The sequence below is a fragment of the Punctularia strigosozonata genome (assembly GCF_000264995.1).
Source record: "Punctularia strigosozonata HHB-11173 SS5 unplaced genomic scaffold PUNSTscaffold_2, whole genome shotgun sequence".
Classification (NCBI taxonomy): Eukaryota; Fungi; Basidiomycota; class Agaricomycetes; order Corticiales; family Punctulariaceae; genus Punctularia; species Punctularia strigosozonata.
In genome coordinates, this window is record NW_006767434.1 from 2,142,035 (window position 1) to 2,156,738 (window position 14,704).

At 55.9% G+C, this 14,704-nt stretch overlaps 4 protein-coding genes across 4 annotated transcripts; 3 read left to right on the forward strand and 1 right to left on the reverse strand.

Annotated features, from left to right (window-relative positions):
- The first annotated feature begins 689 nt into the window (after positions 1–689).
- PUNSTDRAFT_82222 (AMP deaminase) lies at positions 690–3,682 on the forward strand. Its single transcript, XM_007380321.1, has 12 exons — positions 690–717; positions 773–1,207; positions 1,264–1,465; positions 1,517–1,625; positions 1,676–1,916; positions 1,967–2,001; positions 2,059–2,239; positions 2,293–2,541; positions 2,594–2,874; positions 2,938–2,973; positions 3,036–3,176; positions 3,476–3,682. The coding sequence occupies exons 1-12, from the start codon at positions 708–710 to the stop codon at positions 3,566–3,568; spliced, it is 2,013 nt and encodes a 670-aa protein (XP_007380383.1). The 5' UTR covers positions 690–707; the 3' UTR covers positions 3,569–3,682.
- Positions 3,683–4,586: 904 nt separating this feature from the next.
- PUNSTDRAFT_61007 (uncharacterized protein) lies at positions 4,587–6,765 on the forward strand (the record flags this gene model as incomplete). The annotated part of the gene is made up of 9 exons (XM_007380322.1): positions 4,587–4,658; positions 4,761–4,918; positions 4,977–5,056; positions 5,112–5,311; positions 5,364–5,465; positions 5,525–5,605; positions 5,767–5,830; positions 6,045–6,561; positions 6,624–6,765. The coding sequence occupies 9 exons, from the start codon at positions 4,587–4,589 to the stop codon at positions 6,763–6,765; spliced, it is 1,416 nt and encodes a 471-aa protein (XP_007380384.1).
- Positions 6,766–7,176: 411 nt separating this feature from the next.
- Positions 7,177–8,261, forward strand: PUNSTDRAFT_61064 (alpha/beta-hydrolase; the record flags this gene model as incomplete). The annotated part of the gene is made up of 5 exons (XM_007380323.1): positions 7,177–7,351; positions 7,407–7,539; positions 7,596–7,606; positions 7,665–7,813; positions 7,893–8,261. 5 exons carry the CDS (start codon positions 7,177–7,179, stop codon positions 8,259–8,261), a joined length of 837 nt encoding a protein of 278 aa, XP_007380385.1.
- A 111-nt stretch (positions 8,262–8,372) lies between these two features.
- On the reverse strand, positions 8,373–9,784 carry PUNSTDRAFT_61739 (Aldo/keto reductase; the record flags this gene model as incomplete). Its single annotated transcript, XM_007380324.1, has 10 exons — positions 8,373–8,530; positions 8,563–8,633; positions 8,696–8,821; positions 8,881–8,975; positions 9,031–9,112; positions 9,170–9,282; positions 9,335–9,462; positions 9,522–9,585; positions 9,638–9,682; positions 9,746–9,784. 10 exons carry the CDS (start codon positions 9,782–9,784, stop codon positions 8,373–8,375), a joined length of 921 nt encoding a protein of 306 aa, XP_007380386.1.
- Between the last annotated feature and the right edge of the window lie 4,920 nt (positions 9,785–14,704).

Here is a 14,704-nt window from a genome sequence, read left to right on the forward strand (position 1 = left end):
CGTCAAGGTTAGCCATATAAGTCGTCGCACTTTCTCTTGCGCTAGCATGAAGCAGAGATGAGGCGGAGGTGCACCGTCCGTAAGTTATGGAAATCCGGGGAGACAGGACACGGTGATCTAACCATTCATTGACTCCTCACGTGAATATCATGTGCTCATTGCCTCTCGACTTTTTGTAGCCCCCTATTCCTGGACAGCGCCATTGACTTTGATTTAACCTTCGGTTATGTCTTCCTCTATGGCTGCTCCGATTAGCAATGTCATACAGAAAGACGATACGGGCTCGTCGCTTGCACCCGGACAACGCTCCTTGGATCCGAGCCCCTCGTCAGGCGAACTGAGCCCGCCGATCTCCATCCCAGAGTCAAGCGGCGGTTTTTTCGGGTACACTGAGGAACGGCACCACCACCATGTACGATGCCCATATTGCCTGACCTGTCCTGCGTGCTCTTTACGCGATGCCGCAGACGGAAGAGAAAATGCTAGCCCAAAGGAGAACATCCGACGCCGGGTTGAGACCGGGGTCGGTCTCCAAACCGCAATCGATCTATGGATCTCCCCCTAGCTCTACGGACATGAATATGCCTGGTGTTCCTGGAAGCTTTCAACTACCACCCGTGTTCGAACCTGACGTGTTATCGAAGTCGAGCGTTGGTGTCCACCATCCCCAAGACGTGGCGCCTCTTCCAGAGGCGCATGCTCCGCCTATGGCTTATGGTAGCGAGATTATATCGGTTCATATGGGCCCATGTGAAACTGATCACGTCTACAGATGCGGCATCAGCGCATGAGCTTCCTCGCATCTTCGACAGTTTGATAAAATGCCTGCAGCTACGGGACAAATACATGCTTAAGTCCTGCCAGCGCCTCGGCGACAATCCCAAAGACCATGACGGTCACTTCACCGGCCTACCAAAAGATCTTGCTGATGTCTCCGGCGTGAGGCCTGACGTAGTCCTGCCCACGGACCCAGGTACATCGGTTTCCAGTCCGTACAAACCCTGGACGATCTACCCCAAACCGCCTCCGCCGCACTGGCACTGGACAGATAAGACCAAACCAGTACCTCAGCCATCGGGATCTACTGCTCCTCAGGATGACACGGAAGAGTTTGACTTCAGCAAGTGTATCATCCCCGAGGCTGATGATCAGCTGGTGTTCGCCCTGGATGAGAAGGGCGTGTACCAGGTATATGACTCGTTAAAAGGTTCGTTTCCCTGGAGAACAGACTCTACGCGGGTTGACGATGAGTATCACTGTTAGCCGCGAACAAGGAACCGATCTTCGATATTCCCAATTTGCGAGAGTACTTCATGGACCTCGACTACGTTTGCAGCGTCATCGCCGACGGTCCCACAAAGAGCTTTGCCTTCCGCAGGCTGAAATACCTTGCAAGCAAGTTCACTATGTACAGCCTGCTCAAGGAGTTCGACGAGATGAGCGATATGAAGCGTGTCCCGCACCGGTATGAATAGGTGGACACGTTCGTGGCATGTGCTAATCTTGCTATGTTCAGTGACTTTTACAACGTCCGCAAGGTCGACACGCACGTTCACCACTCTTCGTGCATGAACCAAAAACATTTACTGCGTTTCATCAAATCGAAGATGAAACGCAGTCCTCATGCAAGTATCATCCCCGATATGATAATGACGACTTCTCAACGGTACGACAGGATGTAGTGATATTCCGTGACAACAAGGAGCTCACCCTCGAGCAAGTTTTCCAATCCCTCAACCTCACTGCCTATGACCTATCTGTGGACACCCTCGACATGCACGCACACCAGGATTCGTTCCACCGGTTCGACAAGTTCAACCTGAAGTACAACCCCATCGGCGAGTCGAGGTTGCGGGAGATTTTCCTGAAGACCGACAATTTCATCCATGGAAGGTATCTGGCGGAGCTGACGAAGGGTGAGCTGCCAATCGTGCATGCGTATGCAAGTCTTGATGAGCATGTTCAGAGGTGATGACCGACCTAGAGCAGAGCAAGTATCAGGTAGAACTGATTCCTCTCTCGATTCCCTCCACGAGAGGTTTAATTGTCCATGTCTAGAACTGCGAGTGGCGGATAAGCATCTATGGTCGGTCCGAGAAGGAGTGGGACAAACTCGCGAAGTGGATCATCAACCATAAACTGTACTCTCACAACGTCCGGTGGTTAATCCAGGTGCCTCGCCTGTATAGCGTCTACAAGGAAAATGGATCGGTCGAGACTTTCGAGGATATCGTTCGGAGTATGACCCCACTTTCACCTGTATGGGTTTTGGTAACTCTGGATCTTCCATAGACGTCTTCAAGCCCCTCTTCGAAGTGACCAAAGACCCCTCCTCGCACCCAGAACTACACGTATTTTTGCAGCGTGTTGTTGGATTCGACACTGTGGACGACGAATCAAAAACAGAAAGGCGCATCCACAAGAAGTTCCCGTATCCGCATCTATGGAACACCAGCCAGTCGCCGCCATACTCGTACTGGGTGTACTACATGTACGCCAACATGGCGTCGCTCAACAACTGGCGGCAAAAGCGGGGCTTTAGTAAGATCCTCCTCCAACTCCGTAAACCCATATACTGATAATACTTCATCAGATACGTTCGTCTTTAGACCCCACTCGGGCGAAGCCGGCGACCCGGACCACCTTACATCTGCCTTCCTCACAGCGCACTCGATCTCGCACGGCATACTCCTGCGCAAGGTGCCCGTGCTCCAGTACCTCTTCTACCTCAAGCAGATCGGGCTTGCGATGTCCCCGCTCAGCAACAACGCGCTGTTCTTGACGTACGAGCGGAATCCGTTCCCCGACTTCTTCAAGGTCGGGCTGAACGTCAGTTTGAGTACGGATGACCCGCTGCAGTTCCATTTCACCAAAGTACGGGTCACGTTCGAATGCACCCTCGTATGACGCGAGCACTGACCCTTCCATTTTACGTAGGAACCGCTGCTGGAAGAGTACAGCGTCGCCACACACGTGAGCATCGCCGCTCCTTGCACACTCTCACGGACGCTTGCCCACAATTGTCCTCGATATAGATCTATAAACTCCCTCAGAGTTCTCTGGCCGAGCTGGTTCGCAACTCCGTGATCCAGAGCGGATTCGAGATGGAGATCAAGCGCCATTGGCTCGGCCAAGATTGGTATTTGCCAGGCGCGGCGGGGAACGATATCCACAAGGTATGTACAGCAGCTATTTATGCCTGCTGCGACTGCTTTGTTTTGCTGGATACCAGGCGCCACACTTCCATTATCGAACGTGCCCTGGACCAGCGCCCTTGAATTCTCGTTTTCGTGGCCATCGTCGCCGAGCGCTCGTGTTCCATGACATTATGCAGATCACGCGGCACTCAGGGGTGTTCGGGACTGCATCTTGCGCTCGCACTGCCCATATCCGTCGCAGTTGCTATATCTTGCGATGTTATTGTTCGGCTGGTTTGGCTGTGTGCGACGACTCGCTGACCCCGTTCCATTCGCAGACGAACGTACCCGACATTAGGCTGGCGTATAGGCACCAGACGCTCGCGGAGGAGCTCAAAATGATCCACGGCGGCCCTGTGCCTCACCCTTGAGCGGATCGACCATCATGAACCCCACAAAAACATTCATATGCAAAGCCCTATGTCTGAGATCCACGGTTTAGAAATGCTCAGTGCCGTCTAGGTGACATGGAACCACACTACGCCCCATTATTATGCAGTGCAGTGCATTGAATTTGATTGCTATGTAATACGTAAATGATCCGCCGCTATGCGTATAGTTCAGGGTGGTGCGCAGACTGTCTACTGTTGCACCGCGCGCAGACCAATGGTATTGACGGGCATCTCGTTGACATCGTTGGCTTAACGGCCGGTGAGCCGGGTTAGGAAAGGTTACTGCTTGTAATTCGATGAGTGAATGGCTTTCCTCCGCGAGGGGAGAGGATTTCGTGCGGCAGACGCAAACGATGGTCGATGATTGGTGGCTTCTGGCTATCGCAACTATGAGATGCCGTCGACAGGAAGCCATCGTCCGCGCCGAACGAGCGACTTGTTGTCCGTGGAGGTCGGGGAACCGGGACCGGCCATCAAGCCGGTGACCTCGCCACTTCCCACGACTCTGGCATCCTGTCCTCGGCGATGGGCTTGACGGCGCCTCGGTGAACAGCTCGCTGCTTCAAGCACTGAACGTTGTGCCCAGCATCCGGATCCTACACAATAACGCAAACTCTGGTTGCACCGCATATGTTCGCGGTACAAGGCAACCAACCAGTGGGACGACAGCCGACCAATGGGGGGCTCTCCAGCAGAGTTTAGAGCTGCGACATGCCTGATTTGATTCGAAGAGCCGGCGACGCCGATTGACGCCCATGCCACATCCGTCCACGGTCCCAAGGACCGTCGAAGAGCCGGCGCGTTCCCTGGAGCCCTCGAAGCGGCTGATCGCTTGTCCAAGTCCAATGCATCCTCCTCTTTGGGATATATAGCCTGCCCCTTCTGCGTCGGCCTGTGCCATTCCCGCTCGCCATACCCACTCCGAACTCGTCCGTCACTCGTCCTTTGCTCGACACGCTCAACCATGACGCTGCCGGCTTTCTACGAGGAGATGTGCATGAGCGCGGCCGACGCGTCGCGGACGCTCGTCTTGTGTTTTGACGGCACCGCCAACCATTTCGACGGAGACGTGCGTGCCCGTTCCTTCATTTAACGTTCGGTCTCGGATGCAATATCCCATCGTGTCCGGCCCGTGACGACATGACCGCCGCTGACAACCGTCCGCACACAGAACACGAACGTGGTCAAGTTGTTCGAGCTGCTGAAGAAGGACGACCACAAGGTCCAGCTATGTTACTACCAGCCAGGCGTCGGCACGTATCTCAAGCCGGGCTCGACCAGCCACTGGCTCGAAGGCGCCGCCAAGCTGCTGGACCAGGCAGTAGCATGGTACGTGCATCCTGACGTCGTGACCTTCTCCCCGTGCTCATCGCGGTTACGCGCTTAGGTATCTCGACACGCATGTAACGGATGGATATCAGTTCATCATGCGCAACTATCGCCCCGGAGATCGAATATGTCTCTTTGGTGCGCCCCATATGAAATCACCGACGGCCTTCTCCTGAATCATGTCCCCCATCAGGCTTTTCTCGGGGTGCATATATCGCTCGCGCCTTGGCCGGCTTCTTGTATAAAACCGGCCTGCTTCCCCGCGACAACTTCGAGCAAGTCACGTTCGCCTATCGCCTGTACAAACGCACCGACGCGAAGGGCCTGAGGCTCTGTGAACGCTTCAAGCGCTCGTTTTGCAGGGATGTCAAGGTGGACTTTGTCGGCGTCTGGGTACGCCCTTCCTCGCCGATGAACGTCGAGCGTCTCTGACGCTATGACTCAGGACACTGTGGCGAGCGTCGGCATGTTACGTAGCAAGTCGCTACCTTTCACAGCCGCGAATCAGTGCATCAAAACGTTCCGGCATGCACTCTCTCTCGACGAGGTGAACCTTAGTTCATCCATCGCAAAACGTCGACTCGCGTGCTCATATCATATGCGCAGCATCGCGTCAAGTTCAAACCCAACCTGTACCACCGCATGACACCGGAGGAACGAAAGCTGGCCGAGAAGGAGCAAATACCCGTCATAGAGAAGATTGAGCGGCAGCTACACCTCACGCCGAATCGCGAACACAACGCGCTCCACCTGGAGGGTGTCGACCGCTCCGCTCACGGCAAAGACAAGGAAGACCCGCGGCCGCCCCGTCCGTCGAACGACAGCGGCGTCGCCGACGTGATGAGGAGGAGCGGCGAGTCGGAAAGGCTGCAGGTACCGGGCTCGCCACCACCTATTTCCCCCATATCAGCGGTCAGCGGCGCCTCGTTCCTCCCCGCGGGTTCCTCTTCTCGTTCTCCGAGCCGAACGCCTCGTCGCGGTGGCGACCTCCCCAGGCTGTCGGAAGACATCGACCTGGACATCGGTGCCGTGACGTTCGAAGTGCCCAGACCGTCGGGCGAGTCGGTATCTGCGGCGCATCCAGCGTCTCCGACCCTCCAAGGGCATGCCCCTCGTGCTTCCGAAGACACCGCGGCGACGCTGGTCCATCGCCCGTTCCGCAATTCACGCAAGCTCAAGAAGAAGCGGCGAGAGTCCACGTGGAGCGAAGCCGAAATCCAGGTTTCCAAGCACACGCCCGACCCGCATGCCGCACCCCGCCGCCCGGGCGGCACCGACGTGCTCGAGGTCTGGTTCGCGGGCTGTCACGCCGACGTCGGCGGCGGCGCCGTCTCGGACGACACCCCCGCGCTCGCGGACATCGCCCTCCGCTGGATGGTGCGCGAGGTGATGGCGGCTCAGTGCGGCGTGCTGTTCGACAGCGACGCGATGCGGCGGATGAAGATCCCGCTCGACGGCGTGTTCGCGGCCTCGCCCCGGCACGCGCCCAGCCGCGAGCTCGCGCTCGATCGGGAGGAGGCCGGACTGCCGATACACGACGAGATGCGCGTTTTCCCCCTGGCGCCGGTGTGGTGGATTGCGGAGATGATACCGTTCAGGCATATGTGGCAGGACGGAGAGGGGGGGTGGCATCACAATAGTCTGTGAGTATATCGTGGTGATCGTTCAGGTTCAGGTTGGACGCTGACCGGCATATCACGCGCAGGCCAAACTTCTTCAAAGGCCGACGGATCCCGGATATCCAGCCCAACTTCCATATCAGCGTCAAGGAGCGCATGCACAATGCTGCGCTGCATTACAAGCCAAAGGCGAAGTGGAAGACTGGAACCGAGGTTTACGTCGAGTGAGGCTTTCCTATCATATAACACTACTATTCGATGGCGCTTTCGATACCCTCCGATGCACTTGACGTCGTCTTCAAGTTTATGCTCTCGATGACCCGCTAATGTTTCTTGACGACATATCTTTATTTACGTTACGCTTTCCACGAACACCTTCATGTTCTTGACCTCGACGTTAATGCCAGTATTCACGGAATAATGAACACGTTCGGTCGCTCTCCTCCCAATTGCACGAACAAGTCCGACGCCATGCCGTCTGGGCCGCATAAACCTCGGATAAATTCCAGGGCCGCGGGATCCAGTAAGCCATGCTTCGTCGCGGTCTGCAGTCATATGCAACTGCTACCTGCACCGTAGAAAAGGGTATAAATGCCCACCAAAGGTGGGACATGCGGCCGATGCACGATGCCGCACCCGATGCTGACCTCCAAGCGCTTCGTGTCCTCGAACGATGGAGTCCAGATCTGCACCTATTCGGGGGGAAACGCCAACGGGCCGGCTCTCGTCCTCATCCCTGGGTTCTGCTGCACCTCGCTGGCGTTCGAGAAGCAGTTCTCCGATACAGATCTGTTGAAGGAATTGCACCTGGTTAGTGATCCAATGTTGCTCCTACATCAAAGCACCCTTCACGCGGACTGCGCAGGTAGCATATGATGTTCGTGGGCAAGGTCAAAGCGGCCAACCACTTGATGCGGAAGCGTACGAGTCCATTCGCCACGCCGAAGACTTCATGGCGGTATGTGATGCATATCACCTGGACAAACCATTTGTGGCAGGATGGTGAGCGATTCCACGATGTAAAGCTTGGCAAGCGGTCGATGTTGAACACGTTGCAGGAGCTTGGGAGGTCAGGCATTCTGCTGAACGGCGACTTGAGAGCACAAGCTGACATGGTCGTTGACAAGGGATTATCCCAGCTGATATAGCGACGCATTACGGAACAGATATAATCAGCGGCGTCATACTCTTCGGCGGGTTTCCATACCGTTCAATGGATCCCCTCGTCGCGCATCCGGACGTTCAGAGCTGGCTACCAGATTTCCTGAGCGATGAGGTTTCTGTTTGGTACAAGGTAAGCTGTTATTTGCACAAAAATCAGCTCCCGTCTCGGCACTTGAACACCGGAAATCCAGGGATGCGTGAAGTTTGTCGAATCGTGCGTGGCTCCGCCGGCAGACGAGTCTGTCTTGCCGTACGATACCAAGATGATGTGGATCGGCGCGGCCGCGAGCATGCATCCCCTCGCTCGAACCCACGTCACGACGCGCGCACAAGACGAGACTAAGCTTCTCGAAGGGGCGACTGAGTTGCCGTACTTGGTGTTGCAAGGCGAGATGGACACACACATACAGTGGCGGAAGATGCAGGCGTTCATGGGCGAGCATTTCTCCAAGGCCGAGTTTGTATTATTGGAGGGCTGCGGGCACGCCCCATTTTTTGAGCAGCCTGACAGAGTCAAGATCGCGCTGTTGTCCTTTGTCCGTAGGCACCGGGGTGTGTAGAGATCAATGCAAGTTGTCAAGCAAAGTAAACGCAGGTAGTCGATTTCCAATAATTTCCACCGAAGATTGATCAGAATGGGAGTGATATCGCCGATGCAACCCTTTGGAAAACTACCATAGCCCCCAATATTTAGTCACAATTCCAATCGCCAGCAAAAGGCCGGAGACTTTCGCAACAGTGATAGCACCTCCGCGCCAAGCATTGCCCGACGGAGGGCCCTGAGCTCCAGCTTTATCGATAGCATCAATCTCGTCGTCCGTGAGCGCAGCTAAAAAGGTACATGAGGGACGGACGTCAGACGCAAGAGTGAATTCTTACGCAAGTCGGCGGCGGCGAGGTATTCCTGAAGGCGCTCCGACTTGGAGCTTTGACTGGCCGCAAGAGATTATGAATCGGGACTTGAATCATAACCAGAAGGATATGCATAGCGTACGTTACGATAGTTACTCCTTTGCTGCGCACCCAGAGAAAGATAACTTGAGCAGGTGTCGCACCAAGGCGCTCAGCTGCGGCTTGGATGGGCTTGTCGACAGGACCACCAGGGTATTGCGTCAATGGACTGTTACAAGTGATTCTGCGTCAGGATTCCACATGCGGGGGTGGCAGGAAGTTACGCACGTAAGACTGCTGTACGCTTCAACCACAATACCGTGTTTGGCACTGTATTCAAGGAGGCTCTTGTTCTCGGCGTAATTATACGGATGGAAACGAATCTAAGTCATCCCTCCTCAACACGAACCAAAGGTTACATGTCGTCGTGTAACCCACCTGATTGACGGCCGGTTTGACATGAGCTGTCTTGAGCAGCTCCCGAAGGTCTTCTAGCGTAAAGTTGCTTACACCGATGCTCCTAAGGCTGATTTCAGAACCGTGGACATAACAGCTGATAATTCAGAGCAAAGCGTACCTTGTCAAGCCGTCCTCTTTGTATTTCTCAAACTGTTTCCAAGTGCTTTCAAATTGCCCCCTGATTGCATTCGGCGTGTGAATCAAATACAGGTCGACAAATGTCAAACCGAGCTGAGCAGGAACATCAGTTCGTAGCGGGTCTCAATATTCCGTCTGCACGTACTTTCTGCAGGCTGCCCTGGAACGCGTCTTCAATGCTACCGAATCCATACTTTGTGGTAATGTAAAGCTCGTGGCGAGCCAAACCGCTTTCCCTGATAGCTTGTCCAACACTCGCTTCGTTCTGATAGTCTAAAGAGCATCGTGGATAAGCTCAGGTCAGTAGCCTCTAATACACTGCGGTATTTCACATTGAGCGGTGTCGATGTGCCAGAATCCAGCGTCTAGTGCACGCGTAACATAATCCGATGCATCCTCCACAGCAAGTTACCACAAATCTCAAAGAATATATCGAGCTAGGACTAACTTTGCCCTTCAAGAGTGTTCCGCTCCCGAACGCGATGGTGGGGAACTACGAGTTATGATTTCAGTCTAGACGCGTCTTCAATCCATTGGGAGGCTTCAGGACGCCAACCTCGTTCCCGTCATTCAGAGTCACCGTCCCGAAGGGCATAGTTGCAATGAGAAAGCCGCAAGCCCCCGACTATGAGTAAGACGGTTCACCTTGGTGTGCGAGCCATGTTCGCCATCTGCGCCATCCATGAGGTGCAAGGTATCATGCAAAGCTAATTTCGGGCGCCGATGAATAAGCCCTAACCCTACTTTAGGACTGCCGCTGAAGTATTTCCTTCGGAGACCCGAACCTATACATGAATATGTGTGGAAGGCGAGACCTGTTCACCCAAATGCTTGCATATAGGGAATGGAGCCCGTTTCACCCCCTTGATCTATACCCGAAGTCCGTTGAAGAGATTCATCCAGAGAGGGGAGGCCGATCAAGGATCGACATCCCTCCACAGAAGGTAAACAATACCGCGGTCAGTACGGCAGCCAAGATCAACGTCCGTGCTTGGGAATTGGCGACCGAAGTCAGAAAGGACGGGCCCTTAGCGCCGGCTTCGTCGATAGCATTAATCTCGTCTTCGGTCAAAGGCGCTACAGGACACGGGAGAAAAGACGCATAAGTGGCCAACATTCAGAATCAATGTGTCTTGACAACGCTCACGAAGGTCTGAGATGCCCAGGTATTCGTCCAATCGTTCAGGCTTAGAGCTAGTCCTGATGACATCTGATGAGCACTCAATCGCGGGGACGGATTAAGCACTTACGTGACTATTACGACACCCTTTGCTCGGACCCAGAGGAAAATGACTTGTGCAGGGGTGGCCCCAATCCGCGTAGCAGCAGCATTGATAACCTTGTCCAGAGGTCCACCGGGATTCCGGGTGATGGGACTGGTTATAGCGTTGTCAACGAACGTGCTGCGTAAGGGGGACAGAAAATCTGTACGTTATGTGAGGAAGTATGTATAGCGCCAGGAGGAGACCATCTCCTATGTGTCCGACTGACAGCTGCACGTGCGGTGCGTTGATATGCCCGCCGTGCTCGACTTTCCTTCTCGACCGTTTACCACTCTCGCGTGTTCGGTGGAGCCTCACACGCGGCTACAGGTTCCAATAGGTTATGAGCCCTGCTTAACGCAGATTACCTTTTCAATCTCACGGACCTGGCAACAAACGGTGTATGAGCGATAACGACTCTTCTTCATCTTCGTCTCCTCGAGCTACCTCCGATCGATCGGCGCTAACCCCGCGTCCAATCACTCCGGACCCTTCGCAGACTTCGCGCTCGGTCTCTCCCGCTCCCATACCCACGATCGTTTTAACGGATACCTCCGCCGCCATGCCCGCTGCAGCACCCCCGGCATCCCTCTACTCGGATATCACACGCATCACGAATCCGAGCTCGTTTCACGACCTACCGGAAGATCACCGGTTGTCGCTCGCGGCAGGAAACTGGGTCGCTTTCTCGGCGCAGTTTCTGAACGAGCTTGGTTGCATATTCCTCCGGGACTACCTGATCGACGTTGATGCCCCTCAGTGCCCCTCGATTGCCGAAGCACAAGCCGATCCCGCATTAGCCGTTATCCGTCGGGCGTTCCGGCACAATGACGGACTTATCAAATCGTTGTTGTGGAGGAATGTGTCGCCGGAGGATCGCGAGATCATTGACATCCACGACACATCACTAGCGGCCTGGCAGGCACTCCGTCTTCGCCATCAAGCCGTCGGCGACAAACTCAAGGCCGAAATCTGGATGAATCTCTTCGGGACATCCTTCACTCCGGGTCCCGATCAAACCGCATCCAGCACCATTGCTTCCGTTCGCGCGGATGCACGGCGTCTCTTCGAGGCCGGCCTACCAAAGACTATCGAGGATATCGTCAATATTGTCTGTATCAACGCGCTCTCCGCCAACTTCCCCGACATCCTTGCAAACGTTACGCACGACTTGGCTAGTCGCAAGGTGCCGACGTCGGAGATCGAGCGATCCGTACTGGATCGCCAAAAGCCCGCCGCTGTCGCTAACGCGGTCCGCGCTCACACGTTGTCATACCACTCGAAGACCCCTGGCACTAGCTCCGGCAAGAAGGACGTCCGTCGTCACAACCATACCTTCTCGAACTACTGGTGCAAAGTGTGCGACGCCTCCCCCTGTGCCAAGAAAGATCAACCAGGTGCTACCCCAGTTGGTCGAAACGGGGAACCGATGAAGTCGCCGAGAGCACGACGCCCGCTCCGCGGGCGAACGCGGCAGTCGTCAAAGGCCCAGACGGAAAATTTTACTCCTTCACAGAAGTCACATCATCCACGCCCCCGGATGCCCCGTCTGCCTCTCCCTCGTTTGCTGCCGCGGTTGCTGTCTCCGACTGGCCTCCTCACCTCGCGTTCGCAACTACCCCGGACGATCCCTTCCTCATCGATATCGACTCCGGTTCGTGGACAGACGACGATTTCGGCGACTGTGGGTTCACCGCAAATGCCGTACATACGACTTCCGTCGACTGGGATCTTTCGTCCTCTGTCGACACCGTGGAAGGCACGCCAGCTTGCGCCATGTCAGCAGAAGACCGACGTCGAGCAGCTAACGACGTCTCTCTCGCGGCTTCGTGTGAGTACACCCTGGACACCGGCGCGAACATTTCCCTGACGAAACACCGACACCTGTTCGAGTCCCTCCGTCCCCTCCGAGTGGCTATAGGCGGCTTCAATGGGTCCAAGGTCTTCAGTTCAGGAATAGGCACCATGCGCATAGCGCTCCCCGGAGGACGACAGATGTTGGTCGACAACGCGCTGTGGGTCCCCGAGACCACCATCACCCTTCTTTCCGTCGGTCGCCTCTGCGATCAGGGCTACCGCATCGAGTTCAAAGCCGGCCATGCCGACGTCTTCTGGCAACGCGAGTCCATCCCAGTTGCCCGCGCCACACGCAAGAACAATAGCCTCTACCGATTGGACGGCCCCGGCAGATCACCCGTCATTGCGCAAACTTCCCTCCCCATCGCCGCATCTGCGGTTCCCCTGTCCACCTGGCATGGTCGTTTTGGTCATGCCAATTACCGCGCGTTGACGCAGGCTGCACGCACCAATGCCGTCGAAGGTATGCCCATCTCGCCATCACCCGCCGTCCCATCCTCATGCGACCACTGCATCCTTGGCAAACAGAGCAAAGCCGCTATGCCAAAGGTCCGTGAGGGGGTTAGGGCGACGGGGATTTTGGATGTGGTATATATCGATCTGCAAGGACCCTTCCATGTACGTGCCCTCGGCGGGTACTTCTATTTACTCGATATTGTCGACGAATCTTCTGGCTACATCTGGAGCCTGCCCCTCGCCCACAAATCCGATGCCACGCCCGCGCTGAAACGATGGGAGGACGAGATGTTCCGTGCAACATCAACACGCGTCCGGATCTTCCGCTCCGACAACGGTCGCGAGTTTGACAGCGCAGCCATGCGTTCCGCGCTCTCCAGTGGAACCGTCCAGCAGTTCTCCGCCCCATACTCATCCGCTCACATTGGCATGTGTGAACGCGCTCACCGTACGATTATGGGGCAGGGACGTGCCTGCATGTCTGCCGCCGCGCTGCCGCCATGCCTCTGGGCAGTGTCTATGCAGACGGCGGCGTACTTATCGAATCTGACGCCGTCTGTGGCCGCTGGTGGTCAAACCCCACATGAACGGTTCTTCGGGACGAAGCCTGTGGTGTCTCATCTGCGCGAAATCGGATGTCGTGCGTTCGTGCTGATTGAACACGTTGCTAACCCAAAGATACTGCCCCGCTCACGCGAATGCGTATTGGTTGGGTACTCACCAAACAGCAAGGCGTACCTATGCTGGCACCGAGCCTCTGGGAAGCTACTCAAGTCCCGCAACGTCACCTTCATCGAATCCCACCAACAACCTGCCATGTCCCCCTTAGCATCTCCAACTCCCCTATCAACACCTTCCCCGGCCGCTGCGCCTTCACCAGCTGACACAGCTCCCGTGTTCGTTGACGCTGATACAGGGTCTCACCCTAATGCGCCCTCCGGACAACCCCCTCTCCGCTCGGACCCTTCCCTGACACCCGGTCCCATCCTCCGTCGCTCCACTCGCGATCGCCGTGCACCGGGCGAAGTCGATCGGCTCAAAGACGCTGTCGCAAGTATCCGCGCAGGGGCTGAGCGGGTCAAGGCCGCCGGGGCGGCTCCCTCTGTTGAGGAGGAGAACACAGATGCTGATGCCCAATCTTCTGTCGCAATGTACATACGCGACGCATTGGCTCATGCTGCGAGCTGCGACGACCCCACCACGATCAACCTCTCCGCGCCAGATGATCCCAGGACCGCACGCGAAGCGCTGGATCGCGAAGATGGCCCAGATTGGCGCGACTCCATGGACAGCGAGATGACTTCGCTACGCAATCTCGATGTCTACGACCTAGTCCCGCGCTCCCAAGTCCCTCCCGGCGAAAAGATCATGCGAACTATGCCGGTTTTCTCGCTCAAGCGTGACGCGCACGGTGCCCCAGATCGTTATAAGACCCGGGTCGTGTGCGATGGCAGCCGCATGACTCAGGGTGTCGACTACGACAAGAGCACTTCGCCGACCGCACGCTTAGAGTCCATCCGCATCGTGCTTCACATCGCCGCTCTCTTCGGCTGGAGAACCGCACAGCTCGATGTTAAGACGGCTTATCTACACGGCGTGCTCGATAAACCCGCTTACATGTATCAACCCCGGGACATGGAGGAATCGGGCCGCGAATCCTGGATCATGAAAGTCAAGAAGTCTCTGTACGGCATGCGACAGGCTGGGCGAGTGTGGAATCAGCACCTTCATGAACAGATGACCGAATGGGGCTTCATACGCCTCGGCGCGGAGCACTGTATCTACTACCGGGTCTCCGAAGACGGCACCCTCCTCGCGGCGGTCTACGTCGATGATTTTGCGATTACGGGAAGTAACCCTCTGGAGATCGGGAACTTCGTCGAAACCGTCCGTCCTGTCTGGGAGATAAAGTTCAGTGGCGAGATCTCCTGGCTAGTCGG

Bases quoted from the DNA above. Each gene is read 5' to 3' on its own strand.
- PUNSTDRAFT_82222 (XM_007380321.1), top strand. The intron at 2,002-2,058 runs GTAGAACTGATT...GTCCATGTCTAG, and splicing joins TAGAGCAGAGCAAGTATCAG to AACTGCGAGTGGCGGATAAG. The intron at 2,542-2,593 runs GTAAGATCCTCC...ATACTTCATCAG, and splicing joins GCGGCAAAAGCGGGGCTTTA to ATACGTTCGTCTTTAGACCC.